Consider the following 14,600-nt stretch of genomic DNA (forward strand, 5'->3'; position numbering starts at 1 on the left):
AAAGGAAGCAAATGGTGTCAAAAAAGCAACATTTGTGATACGAGAAACCACACGAGCTTCTCAAGTGCAAGCTACAGTGTGTGCTGACAGCTTAAGGAACGCAAGTGCTGATGAGTCACTGCTGCGCTATTCTCAGAAGCTCGTTTCTTCGCTGATAATTTGATAGAAAAGCATAGGAAAAATGCAACCCCCAAACTTCATTTGTTTTAGCGACAGCAAAAGCATCAAGCATTCACTATGTGATAGTGGCTCAAGCATAATTGTAGCAGCATCGTACTTAGTCCTCCAAGAACTTCATAATGAACAAATCAAAGTTCAAGAAAAAGAGGAAAGCATTGAAGTTATTATACTGCTTGTCTTAGAATTTAGCTTGTAACCAGCTTTTAAGCATTTCAGGATTCCCAAGTATACAGCAGAGAAGGACCTCAGTGCAAGCTCCTGTAAACTTATGACCAGACAGTATTATGGCTGCACATTACAGTATTTTAGAGAAAATCAAAGTTGTTAGGATGAAACCTCCATAATATTTATTGTTAACTTGAATTTATACAATTAGTAAGATTTTCACAGATGTAACAAGCTTCACTTGTATTTTTTCATCTGTTCTTGCAGCATCAAGACTTCAAGCTTCTGAAGTATAACTGCAGAATATGCTGGTTCTTTTTGGTGGTGGAAGTATACAAACTGTAATTCTCCATTCCAAGTGGAAAAAAACAAAACATGAAAAGCCTAACTGGAGTTTTGCTGTGGGACATTTTCTTTGTATTGATTTACTCCCACTGTCTGCCCTTTTCATGATCCATTTATAAAGAAACTGATCTAGTACTTTTGACAATATAGAGATAGTCACCCAAACTCCAGCAGCACATGGTTGGGAGCCAGCTGAGTAGTCTGGACTCGAACAAGGAACGTTATCCAGAATTTCGGCTCCCCAGAACAAGACAGAATTGAAGCACTGGACTGAGGACAGCAGAAAGATGCCAAGGTGATTGAAGAGCTGGAGCACTTGATGGAAAAGGCTGAGAGAGCTGGGTTTGTTCAGGCCTTAAGAGGAGAAGGCTTTGGGGACATCTTACTGCTGTCCTCAACTATCTAATGGGATGGTGTAGAGAAGACCGAGCCACACACTTCTTAGGAGGCACAGCAGTAGGACGAGAGGCAGTGGACACAAACCAGAACATGGGAAATTCCAATTAAATATAGGAAACGTTTTTTTCACTGCGAATATCGTCAAACACTGGAACTGGTGGCCTACAGAGGTTGTGGATCTCCATCCCTGGAAGCATTCAAAACTCAACAAGACAACAGTGACAAGATCTAAGCGTACCTGCTTTGAGGAAGGTGATGGATCAGATGGTCTCTGGAAGTCCTTTCCACCTTAAAGTTTTCTATTGTTCTTCCCACTAGGCTTTTATGCCAGTGACTCTCTCTGGGCAGTCACATAAGCCAAGCACATACAAAGATCTTTTGTTTTGCTTTTAAATTCTCCTGCTAATTCCTTAATTTTTACATTTTTCATTTGTTAAAACATAAAATACCAATGTAAATCACAAGTATGACATTTTAAAACTGATGATTGACCATATTGCTTTAAGCACCAGTGGCATTTTATCTGGATTTTAGCACACTAGTACACTATGTGAGATGTTATCACTACCCAAACTTACTTGAACATGCAAAGCATGTATTCCGGCATGGCATTTTATTAAGATGTCAAATCTTTTGTGTTAACAGTCAGTCAGTCATTGAAAACAATCTGTACACATCTAATCTAGTCAGCAAAAATAGCTGTACAACTGCAGCACGATATGCCCTGTTTATATAGCTCATTATGCTCTGAAGTGACTCTATTTGTTGTTCAAATCCCCACAAAAACAATTACCAGCTTTTACCTATAGTAAAAGTAACATTAAATCCCGCTCTCAATAGTACAAAAAAATAACACTTTAAACATACACTGGCTCCTAAGCTTAGACGGAGTCCTGTCAGGAAGAGAATTTTGCACTTCAATAGACACTGCCTTCAACATCAAGAGCTCTTCAAAGTGCTTGGCGGAGCATGTGAACACTATCCCCACTTACTAGATGAAGAAACTAAGGCACAGAGGTCAGTTACCTTGCCCACAGTCACACAGAGAAGGAGTGGTAGAACTAACAGAGCAGAATTTGGGCTTTTCAGTTGTCCAGGGTAACCATCGCATCTCATTGCCACTGTTCAAGTGCAATGGCTTAAGCACTTCCCAGGAGCAAAACTTGTACAGCTCACAGTAAACAGAAGGGGCGATCCAGGGCCAGTGAAATGCTGCAACAATTTCAACCCAAAACAAATTTGGTAGTCAATAAATCAAAATGCACTTAGGGGAATGATCACATAGAAAATTAGACATTAACCTGCAGAGAGAAAGCTCATTATAAGATAAGACATATGGTGTTAGCTGTTCAAACACTGGTTTTCTTAAGCTTCACAGTAGTAATGTTGACTTCATCAGAGAAGTCATACTTTCTGATCAGCAGACATCTTAAACACTGTTCTTCTACCAGCAAGGTACACTCCCCTGGAGAGTCACACAGAAGTGCAAATAAGGGGCCAAGTATCTCCTCAGCAGGCATGGATGTGTATGAGGCACAAAAAATCCCACATCAATCGCTTGTAAGGTATGGACTAAGCGGTAGAGAAACACCAATCCGGAAAAATTTTAAAAAGTCTAAAATAAATAAGGTTAAGAAAACTGAAAGCCACCCATCAAAAATCACCAAGAAATGCATCTTCACATAGATTATGCTGCAGAAAAAAAAAAGAGTACAATACGTGTAATCACTACCTGGATGAGAAGCATGCTATAGCCTAGCCCTCTGATGACAAATAAGCATTTCAGAAGGCCTGTCCTTGAATAGGATGCTCATGAGATGACTCATTTACTGACAGAGGCTGCTGATGGGATTCAGAAACAGGTACACTTTGATTCTGTTCTTCACTGATTTGATGGGAAGGAACCGTATCTTGACTAGAGTGAGACTGTTGACTTGATTCCTGAGTCAGCTGCACGTGCTGAGCTGGATGTGAAGATCCTGCTAAGTGGATTTCTTCATTTTGTCCTTGATGAGCATGGAGATGTTCTAGTGCTTCCTTGGAAAGAGTGATGACGTGCATTTGTTCAGGTTGGGTAGTCTCTATTTGGTTTGCAATCATATTGATACTTTGGATTTGTTCTGCTTGCTCCTGCTGAGCTGAAAGCAACAAGTTTTGCAACTGCTGTGGCGGCTGAGCAAGCAACGTGAGGTTAGCAGCCTGCGCTGTTGTCATACTTGGGGCATTTTCCGCAGTAACGATACTAATGCCTTGGTTATGACTAGGCATGAAGTTTATATTATGTACTGCATCTGTAACCAGGAGTTGAATTTCCTGCCCTCCAGAGGTGGCGAGTTGATATTGCTGCAGCTGAAGGATGTTTCTCACTTCTTCTGAATTAGTGTTGGTGCTCGGAGCAGCACTGGCTTCCTGAAACTGCTTTTCCTTGCTATGGATTTTCAAGTGAGACTTCAGATTGTCCAGACGAGCAAACTGCAAACTACATTCTGGGCAGGAGAAAGGCTTTTTGCCTGTGTGTAAGATACAGTGTCTTCTCTTAGCACTGGAATCAGAGAAGGATTTTCCACATATACTACAAGAATATGGCTTTTCTCCTCTGCAAAAGAATATATTTGATCTCATTAAAATATTCACTTTGACAGTGCTGGTTTCCGCAACTTACTATAGAATAAAAAACTTGAATTATTATTCAGTTTTGCTAAATCATAAGCATTTAAGAATAGTGACATTAAAAATGTTCTTTATTTGACTTCACAAATTGTATTTTCATATTATATTATCTCTATAGCTCTTCAGTATATAACTGCCCTCCTGTCATAATACCAGAGGTACAAATTCTGTGCTGCTAGACCTTGACAAGAATGCAATAACTTCGCGTAACTGTAAGCACTGACCATTTAAAGAATGTTTATTAGTAAGAATGTGGGCTTCAAATCAAAAAGAAGTGTCCAAATCCTAACTTGCTGCCCAACTCAAAGGGATAAGATATTTTACTGGAAAGGTTTTCTTTTACATAAGGTCCACAACAGCTCTCCAATGACTTAAGATCTTACATGCCTTTATCCAATACATCCCACTGACACTGGTAAAAGATAATTAATGCTACTAAAGAGACATAACAGAGTACAGGGAGACAGGACAATCTTCCAGTAACTCTGTTACACCACGTCAAAAAAAATTCACGGTAAAGTTTTCCTAGAAATAATACAGCAATAAGTATACTGTCATTAAACAGACAGAAGAATCTTACAATGTCTTGGCACACTAGTATTTAACAGTGCAGTTCTTTCTACTACTAATTACTTCTTTAAAATAGATTAAACAAAAACGTCAATCTTTTACCATCCATTCAAAATGCAAACAAGCCCTGACAACCATTCTATAATGGAACAAGCACTGCATACAGGTATCAGACTTTCATTACATTCTTTAAAAATATAACTTCAAATTAGCTGTACTCTACCTGTGAATTCTAATGTGAGTCTGCAGAGAACTTTTAGCTGTAAACGATTTGCCACAAATTTCACAAGTGAATGGCTTCTCACCTGTCAAAAAGAAATTTGACATTACATTTATATAGCATTTCCAATCAATATATTAAACATTTTATATTTTACCATACACAGTATCAAGTGTCAAATCCTCATGCTTCTACCATGGGTCAAGACAGACACCTGAAACTGAATAAACTCACTAGTTAAACGAGGGTAGTATTTTAAACGTACATCTCTGATGTTTCTCCCCTTTGAAGATAAAGAATTAGGTGATCCAAGTCCTCACAGCAACAAAAAAACATACCTATGATACAGTTGCAGGTAATCCACGTGCATCAGACAAGTTTGGAAAAGGCTGACCCTGCACTAGTAGGCATTAATGCCAGGCTGACATGCAGCACCATGCCCATGAGTAAGCCCAGATTTCCAAATCTGAAAAGCGAATCCATTATCTTAACAAGTTGGCTGGCTTTCTATAAAGGTCCATCATCCTAAACAAATCCTAATTCAGACCATAACATATCCTTATTGCACTGAGCTTCTTTACGACACTCACACGAGAATTCTCACTGTGGAACTTTACACCATCCAAGCATGCTAAAATCAGGGATGGGGCAGCAGCCACTTTCCAAGAAAGCTTCACGTCTAGTATAGAACTGCAACGCTTAGCAGCTTTCATATGGCTTCAGAGGGCACAAGCAAAGTAGGAGAGAACAAGAAACGTTTGTCAGAAGGGACCTCTCACCACCAAGTCCCAGCCTCCTACTGAAAACAGGAGTAACTTCCTAAGTAGACTGTACTATTATGACATTCTTCTGCCAAAGCAGAACAGTCGTATCAATGTTAACATCTGGCCCCAAACTCCTTAGAATTTTACTTCTTGCTTTTAAGATAAATGATCAATTGCTATTTCTGCACCGTTAATACCGGTATCTGGCCTGTCTTCTGGAAGCAAAACACGTTGCAAGCCAGTTTCTGCTAGAACTCATCTTAATTGATATATTTTTGCAATTTACCTTGCTACTATGCTTCCTCTTCTCATTTCCCATTACAATTATAGAGCCATCTCAGCTTCAGATACAAAACTGTTGTGTGTGTCAACAAACAATATGTTCTCCTCAATAGAAAATGCAGTATTTTTAAGGACCACAAGTTAATGCTATTCTATATACACCAAAAGCTCCCAAAGGCACAAGTTCTCACCTCATTCTATCCCAGGGAATTTAAAGCTGTGTTATTTTCACTGAGGAAGAGAAGGAAATGAATGGGATACATAACTTGATCTTGTGCGTACTTTACTACAACCGCAGGCAACACAATAATTTGATTTGGGGAAGAAACAACCACCCCTGTTTATAGCTATTTTAAAAGAAAAAAAACATTTACAAGTCATCTTATGAACTTCCCCTTCAAAGAAAACTATTTTAAGAAGCTTATGCCTTGTTATCACGAGATGATAGATCAACATTTTTATCCCTGTTATCTAGCCATTCAAGTATCACCCTGCCTTCTAAATCTCTTATAACGCCCTCTGATGCACTAGCATTAAATCATCCTTCCCAGCCCATCTGGTTTATTACAGCACAATAAAAAAGTCAATGGAAATAATTATTTTTCTGGTCAGCAGCACTTTTCATAAGCACCTATCCCTCACAGACAGGGGTGCCCAACTCATTTATGACGTATGCTTTCTGTTACTACTTCGCTCCCTTCAAGCCCCATACATCCTGGATGCACCTCTCCTGATAGAATCCTGGACTCGGGGATGCAGTTTATCACAGGAGAGCTAACGGGCATTTTCTGCAGCAGGCTTTGTAAGAATGGGGAAAAAAAAGCTCTTCCTGTAACAGGCACCGCTTCTGCACTGTTGTAATACAAGCTCTTTTGTGGTCCTACATTCTTGATCTCAAATCCCTTCATTATCAATATAGGCATCATTATGTCTAAGTAGAGCAGAAGTTCATCCCACAGAGACAAGTGTCATTTGCTTAACATTGTTTTGTCTGTATTACTTCAGGAAAAAAAAAACAAAACAAAACAAGCCATGATAGACAAAATTACCTGTATGTGTTCTTAGATGTTTCTTTAACTGAGCTGCATCCATGAATTTGCGACGACACTGGTTACATTCCGGCAGTGAACGGCCTTGTCGCAATAATAAAAAAAGTGTCAGTGCATAAGTGATCCCCTGTATCTCTTCAGTGATCTTTGTTAAAGCACTTTCCTGTAAAATAACCACTTTGATATAATATAGAGATAAAACAAAAGGTGAATCACTGCCTCCTCCCTATCTTAATTGTCACACTCCTATTTCTCTACTTAATATTATCATGGGAAAAGAGGGGACTGACACCTGCTCCCCCCCCCCGCCCCAAACATGCCTTCTCTTGAAGCTTTGTAAATTCTGATATTTTTCCACCACTTCCTGTGTGTGTAGCTTAATCTCCATCCTGCTCCAGAAGTGAGGACACTTCTTAAAGCTTGTTCACCATTACTAGTCCAAACAAGTGGGAAACTACAAGACAATTTGCACAACAGGCAGTGGACACAATTGTTTATACACAGACAGCAGGGCTAAAATAATCAAGTTGTATGTCAAATACAGGATAACTAGTTTTTAATCATCATAAAAGTCCTTCTCGATTAACTACTTTTCTAAACTTTCCACTTATTATACATAATTTTGTTTTTTTCACCCTATTAATTGTTATATGAGGATATGATGCATCAGGGTAGCAGAGACTAAATACATTGCTGAAGAAGAATTTCCAGCCTTAGCCAATCTTTAGGAGGACAAATCAGCACGGACTGTATGCCAGTGCTTCGACTCGAACTTGTTATACCTGTGTGTACTCGATAGTGACTCTTGAGCTGTCTCTTCTGGCTGAAGTATTTCCCACACTGATCACAAGTAAAAGCCTTCTGCCCTGTAAAGAAAATCACTTATTAAAATGTAACCCACATTCAAAGCAAGGGTAAGGAAAGAAATAAACCAGAACACACGAGAGAGAGCAGAAATACCTTTTTTCAGAAAGGCAAATTCTGGGAGGAGAGAGGTTACTTTTGCCTTGAAATATTTACCTGTATGTAGGCTCATATGCTCCAGAAGAGAATGCTTTGTTGTCAGAGCCTTATTGCAGGTGGTGCACGTGTATGGCCGTTCTCCAGTGTGCATCCGCTCATGGACTTGAAGAGAATGCTTCTGGGAAAAGCCTTTGCCACACTCGCTGCACTTAAAAGGGCGCTCCCCTAAAAGCAAAAGATGACATTTCTAAGTATAGATGCATTATTTCTCAATAGATATTCTAAGCTGATAGTGAGATAGATTGCAATACAGTAGCTCCTAAAAAATGACTTTTGAGTAGTGACAAGGAGCATTAAGAGACAAGCTTCACGTAGCAATAAAATAATTCTTTAAGTATCGCCATACAATTCAATGTTTAAACAGAGAAATGATTAACTAAACTGCAATCAAGGTAAGACATAAAGGCTATGAAATCCGCTGACAAGAACAAAACAGCAAACACAGGAGACACACCATAATTTGGATGAGCTATTTTGGACAGTTCTCGCTGCAGACAACAGCCCACATTTCAACAACTACCTCACATTTAGCAACAAGTCACTAAACCCTAACCCAAAAGCAGCAGCCTCTCACTGCCTACCTGTATGGCTCCGCTGATGAATAGCTAAGAAGTGGTTATATTTAAATACTTTGCCACAGTCTTTACAGCGAGCTTCAGAACCCGCACGTTTTCTTTTTCCATCAGTTCTCTTTGGCAGTCCTTTTTCATCCTCATCACCAAGAAGTTTATAATCTTTTAGTTTGATTGACCTCCTTATTCTGCGTTTGCTGTAACGGCTCTGAGTGCTCTGTATTCCTTCAGATTTGGGATCATAATTCTCATCTTTCTCAGCTGACAGATCAACAGCAGCTTCTGAGCCACAAGCAGGTTCAGTTTCTTCTGCATCTTTACTCGCTGGATCCTGTTCGCTGACAACTGTTTCTTCTTCTGCAGTGTCTTTCTTCATAAAATTTTGCTTATTTTGCATGGAGTTGTTCTCTCTCAGCTGCACATCTTCGGTAGAATTTGCAGCTGATTTTTCTTCTTGGACATTCTTGACTTTCCTCGGTCGCCCTCGTTTTCGCTTTGGTGGATCTTCATTTTTCTTGTCACTTGCAACAACACCTACAGAGGCTCCACTGTTAGCTGGAGCTGGTAACGCACTACTTGGGCTATGGCTGGCCTGATAGTCTGTACAGGCCCAAACCAAGTCAGTCACTTTCAGCAGCTGCGCAGTAGCCAGAATTTGTTCTGTGCTTTTTTCACTGGCACGGAGGCAGCCAGTGTAGATAAATTCTAGCAGTGCCCCAAAGGTGTCTGCAACCATTCCCTCCAACATGTAAATTGACTGCCCTATTTCACCCTCATCTACAAACATCATGGAGAAGTATTCACTGCTGGCAGCAAGCAAAGCTTTATGGGCTCTGAATTGCACATTCTCCACTATTAGGGTAATGTCACAAAGAAAATCCTTTTTCCTTTGTTCTTCAAAATTGGCTAGAATAGTATCTTTGTGAGCCTTTGAGTGGATGACAACCAGTTTCTCAGAAGCATCAGGAGCCGCTTCTGCCATTTTTACTGCGCATATGAAAGGAGGTGCCTACAAAAACAGAACAGCTTTAATTAAGAAATATCGTAGAAGTCTGCATCATCAGACACCAAATAACATTTGCTTTACCAGGAAACAGAGCTCAACAGTTTCTGAAACAATTCTGAAGACTCTGAACTTTCTTTAAAAAATTAACACTAATGCTGACACAAATTTTCTTCAAAAGGTGTTTTTCAATCCTAAGAAATATCTACAGATAGTTTCTTCTTAGATCAGAATCACTGCCTATGATTTCACTTGTTTATCTCCAATGTACTGTGAGCTGTATAGCATCTAAAAAAAATGGCTACCCTTCTGAAAACTCCGTTCACAACTAAAACAATCGGACAAAGAGAAGTCTTTCTTCACAAATCCTAAGTGGAAACAAATAATAGTAAGAAAAAAAAGGTCACCTGCAGCTTCATCCCTGCGGATGGCACATTTCAGATTATTCAGGGGCAAGGCTATGAAATCCTTTAATCAATGATAAAACTTCACTGGCATCATCGTGGCAAGACTCCATGCTGTCTTTTATCCATTTCTATCCTTCTTAAAATTTCTCTTTCAGAACACTTACCTATTAAGCTTCAGCCTATGGAGGTGGGCAATAAAAGCCAAAAAGCAGGAGCTTTTTCCAAGACCACTGTTTAAAATAGGGGTAACTATGCTAACTATTGAACACCCATCTGCCTTGCTAAGCTTTTTCAAGTGTAAAAATGCAAAAAAGCTAAGCAAAAAAGATATAATCCAGCAATTTCAGAAGAATCCACCAAATACTACTACACAAGAGATGTGCCAAAAACATCTGTTTCAAGAGGATCAGCTGAGCCAAACGTGAAACAGATTAGCTACCTGCCATCTAAAAATGTAAAGCTGTAATTTTAAATACAAACATGTATTTAGCATCGCAATCAGTGAGCACAACAGCTCCGATTATTGAAGGAATGCTGTAAGAAACAATAAGCCTTCATACAGATGATACCTAAATGCCATGGAGGTGGTCACCTTCAGCCCCACTCAGCTACTGAACAGTTCATGCCGGAGCCAAACTGTGTATCTGGGAACATTAATTTCTGGAGGATGCGAGCCTGCTGTTACTGGAGCACCCTAAAGCACGGCTGCAGGTCTGACCCGGCCCTGCCCTACAGGGGATGACAGGAACCCCTGAAGAGCTCCTGCCAACTCTGCCTGCAGGCATTCCCTAATACCAGACAGAGTAATAGGTGTTTTGTGGGTTTTGATCACATGAAGGACATAGGTATTTGACTGCCGGGCGACACCATTACTCTTCTGACTGCAAAATCCAAACCAGCACGCTCACCTAAAAAAACCACTAACTCTAGCATAAGACTATGTATTAGGGGAAGGCACCCGTACTGCCAGCAGGGTGCTCGGACGCACTCCGTCCATCTGCTGATGACCCGTGAAAGGGATCACGAGCAACAGGCGCGTTTCGGGGGGCTGACCCCGACTAACCCAGCACGGCCGAGCAGCGAGGGTAGGCCCCGCTGCGGGCGGGCAGGAGACGGCCCGCGGAGCGGGAACTGGCGACACGGCGGCCGCCCCCCGCCTCCACCAGCGCCCCATTGAAGCCCCGCGCTCCGTAACTCGCTCCCGCAAGCTTTACCCCCCCCCCCGAGAAGGCCGCTCGCCCCCTCAGCGGGGCGAGGCGGTGCCGGGGGAAGCAGCGGCGCCCGCGGCCCAACTCCGCGGTGCCCCGCGTGAGGTGAGCCGCCGGCTCGGGCTCTCCCAGCCCGGCTGCCACCAGCGGGGGGGAAGAGGGGGAGCGTCGGGGGTTTCTCCCGGCGGCGCCCGGCACTCACCGCTCCGCCGCCAGGCCCCCTCTGCGCAACCGCCGCTGCGCTTCCGGCCCGGGCGGCAGGCCGCGCGCCTTGCGTCCTGACGTAGAGCGCGAGGGCAGCTCTTCCCCCCGCCCCGCCCCTTCCCCAGGCGTGGGCCGTTGTAGTAAGTCACGCCTCGTTTAACGCTTAAGACGAAAGATTTTAATTTTAAGATTTCGTGCCCGAGAAAAACTGGTACTAGGGAGGGTGACGTCGTTCACCGGCCACGTTGCGGCAGCGCGGGTGGAAAGGAAACGAGGGTGGGGAAGGGGAACACGCAGCCCGCCCTAGGCCAGGCCGGGGCTGGCGCCCTTCAGGGAGAGGAAAGCCTGCAGGCGGCCGTCGAAGCCAGGGGGCCTCAGCCCCGGCTGCCGGTAGGGTCCGGCCATGACCGCCCCCAGGTAGGGGAGGAGGTGGCATTGCTCCACGAAGCGCCCCAGCTTCCTCTGGTAGGCCTGCCGCACCGGCGCCGGGCTCCGGGGGTTGTGGCCTGCAAGAAGCAGAGCCGTGTCTTAGTGTCAGCTTCGCGGAATGGCGTTACAGAAATTGAGAAATGTTTTTATCCTTGGTGCAGATCATAGAATCACAGAATGGTTTGGGTTGTGAAGGGACCTTAAAGACCATCGCGTTCCAACCCCCCTGCCATGGGCAGGGACACCTCCCACTGGACCAGGTTGCTCAAAGCCCTGTCCAGCTTGGCCTTGAACACTTCCAGGGATGGGACATCCATCGAGATAAAAGTGCCCTGGGCCATGCCTGTTGGTGCCAAACCAAAAACAAAAGGCTGGTGTTTTAGAAGTTCCCAACTCTGAAAGGGTAACGATACTCAGATCAAGGCTTTTGTAAAGAAATAACAAAACAGATGCTCAGCTGCTATCAACTTGCCATCCTTTGGGCCCTGACGCAATGGCCAATGTGGGTGATGAACTGGCGCTGCCCGGGACAGCCCGGGCACAGCATGGCTGGCACAGGGCACTGCGTCCCTGGCACAACTGTTCTATGTCCTAAATGCTTTGCCCATAAAAAAATCAGGAGTTGACTGCTATTTCAAAGGAGGAAAGAAATGTCAAGTCCAAGAACTTTACAGTGAAGATAGTATTGTTTCTTCTCTTTCTTACCTCTCTGCCTTAAGCCGTATTCTGGTGTACATTAGTATTGAGTGCCAATTCTCAGAGTATTCTTTGTTATTTTAATTGTTACACTGAGGCAAAGAGGAAGGAATGATTTAAGACAGCTAAAGCGTAACCATTATTTTTTCTGTAAATGATACTTTATATCTCATTACAGAATCTGGACAGCATGAAAGAACTATGCTATGAGACACTTCAGCCCACTAGCTTTAAATTGTAGACAACTGCATTTAACAGCTTCTGAGTGATTTTTCAAGCATAGCTGTATGTAGAGCTCTTGCAGGAGTCAAGTTTGAAGGGCACTAAATCACTCTAGTGATATATGATTTCCTGCTCTTTTTTTCCAGCAGTAAGTCTCTCTGCGCTTATGATTGATCGCCTGTAACTTCTCGGTTACTGAAAGCAGTCCAGTATTGTTAGAAAAGCTGCAGGAGCAACTAAACCACTGTTTCTTGTCCTGTATTTAAATGTGAGATTAGAGTGTGACATATGTTGAAGATGAGAAAGTCTTAGTCCAGACAGAAATAGGATGTAAAAAAATTCCAAGGGACCACAACATGAAGCACTTAGATCAAGTTTTTGATCAAGGACAATGTGACTACTCTGAGGGGACACACAATAATAAATAACGCTGTATTTGCAAAGGAGTTTTTTCAGTGTACTGGAATGCTGTAGGTTAAAGTTGGAAGCAGTTCTGCCCAGTATTAGAAGAAGATAACTGTTTTTCCTGGATTCCTATGGTCAAACTGTTAGTCACTGCATGAGGAGAAGAGATTTGTGCACTTGCATAACCCTTTGCAGTTCATCATCCAGTGCTAATAATGACTTAATGATGCAATATAGGAGCAAAGCTTTCCTAGCATGGACATTGTTAACGTTAGCAAAGCTCTGCTAACAATAGAATGAAAACAGTCTTTGTGTATGCAACAAACTACAGCATAAAAACAGTTTTGCTGGCTTAAGAACTGTACATTTATACAGGGGCTTATCGTGCCACGCTGTTCAGTGGTCTTCCTTAACAAAGCTATGCTAGCAAAAATCTGTGATAATACAAGAAAATTATGGAGGGCTCTGGAAACTGCATGAGGAAACACAGGATGTGAATAACTTTTAAATGTCGTTAAAGTCTCATGATTTGTGAGAGATCACTTACCTACCTACCTACCTATATCGTTACCCTTATTTTCCTCCCTGGTCCTTACACATTTCCAAGAAACTTGGCAGTGTGTACTTAAATCAGTATATAATAGTATTTTCCCAAGTTGGACATAAGAAAACTACCCAGTTGTGTTATTTGTGTTGTATCAGATGATTTACTGCACTTACATAATTCATTATTTTTATAGCATGTTACTTTATACTCTACCTTTTAAATGGCAGGCGACAAACAGCAGAGCAGTTTTTTTTACACTTAGGAATGGAAACTTTGGCTTTAAGCAGCCTACTTCATGCAGAGCTTTTATAAGAGAAGTTGCTACTCCCTAAAGAAAGAAGAGTTTTATAAGACCATTACAGAAATCTAGAACAAAAACATATTCAAAGTCTGATCCTGCTACAATCCAAATCTAACAGTATAGGATGATACCTAAGGTGGTGAATTGTAGGAGATAATGAATAGCATAAGATAAGGAGGGAAGTGACCATGAATCATCTTTTTATTTCATGTTCATGCCTCAAAATGTAACCAACTACCCTTAAATGATTCCAGATAGGCTTGTGCCTATCTTGGTGTTAGAAACCAAAGCAAAGTGTAATCTTACACGATCTGATAAACAAAAGAGTGAGAAAGTCCATCAATACGATATTGTAGTTTATTATTCCCCTCTGATGGTCTTACTTGTATTTTTCCCACTAGTGCTATCTATAATAAAATAAATACCTATTATTTTAAAGCTTTTAAAAAAATTTTCTCAATTGTAAGTACACAATTTTCAATTTAATATAATCCCATTAATAAACATAAGACTCGCATTAAAAACGAACTATACTGAGTGGGATATACTATACATTGCAAAATCATGTTTTAAAATAGAAAAGCAAAAACTGGCCTGTTCAAGGTATCCAGCCAAAGGAAGTGCAGTGAGTAGTATTGGCTCCTTTATTGGAGGGAGTTTACGTGGAAGCTTCAGATTCCAGTACTTCTCTGGTGACCTAACAAGATAGAAAGTAAGCACTTCCAAGATACATAAACCGTGACATGATTAAAGATTAAAATGCAGTTGGTATATTCACCTCATAAACTTCAGAAGTTTTTCTTCACTTTCAAAAATATATAGCTTATCTCGATATTTTGCTGCATACTCAATGTTGCCAGGCACCAAAGCTTCATATCTGAAGAGTCAGAGCAAGAAAGAATATTAATTCACAAGAAATGTGCAGTGTAAATTCATGAG

At 41.6% G+C, this 14,600-nt stretch overlaps 2 protein-coding genes across 2 annotated transcripts in view; both read right to left on the reverse strand.

Moving 5' to 3' along the window:
• Positions 1-506: 506 nt before the first annotated feature.
• ZBTB24 (zinc finger and BTB domain containing 24) lies at positions 507-11,141 on the reverse strand. Its single transcript, XM_074150267.1, has 7 exons — positions 11,060-11,141; positions 8,249-9,248; positions 7,665-7,832; positions 7,427-7,510; positions 6,645-6,728; positions 4,553-4,634; positions 507-3,685 (listed from the first exon to the last, which is right to left on the reverse strand). The coding sequence occupies exons 2-7, from the start codon at positions 9,219-9,221 to the stop codon at positions 2,872-2,874; spliced, it is 2,205 nt and encodes a 734-aa protein (XP_074006368.1). The 5' UTR covers positions 9,222-9,248; positions 11,060-11,141; the 3' UTR covers positions 507-2,871.
• Positions 11,142-11,364: 223 nt separating this feature from the next.
• The window catches only part of AK9 (adenylate kinase 9), a 61,547-nt gene continuing 58,311 nt past the window's right edge, over positions 11,365-14,600 (reverse strand). The window contains exons 34-37 of the mRNA XM_074150826.1: positions 14,440-14,538; positions 14,256-14,358; positions 13,574-13,688; positions 11,365-11,567 (exon numbers count right to left, since the gene is read on the reverse strand). Of these exons, the coding sequence (XP_074006927.1) occupies positions 11,365-11,567; positions 13,574-13,688; positions 14,256-14,358; positions 14,440-14,538 (520 nt within the window). The remainder of the gene's footprint in view (positions 11,568-13,573; positions 13,689-14,255; positions 14,359-14,439; positions 14,539-14,600) is intronic.

Source organism: Numenius arquata, chromosome 7, assembly GCF_964106895.1.
Source record: "Numenius arquata chromosome 7, bNumArq3.hap1.1, whole genome shotgun sequence".
NCBI classification, from domain to species: Eukaryota; Metazoa; Chordata; class Aves; order Charadriiformes; family Scolopacidae; genus Numenius; species Numenius arquata.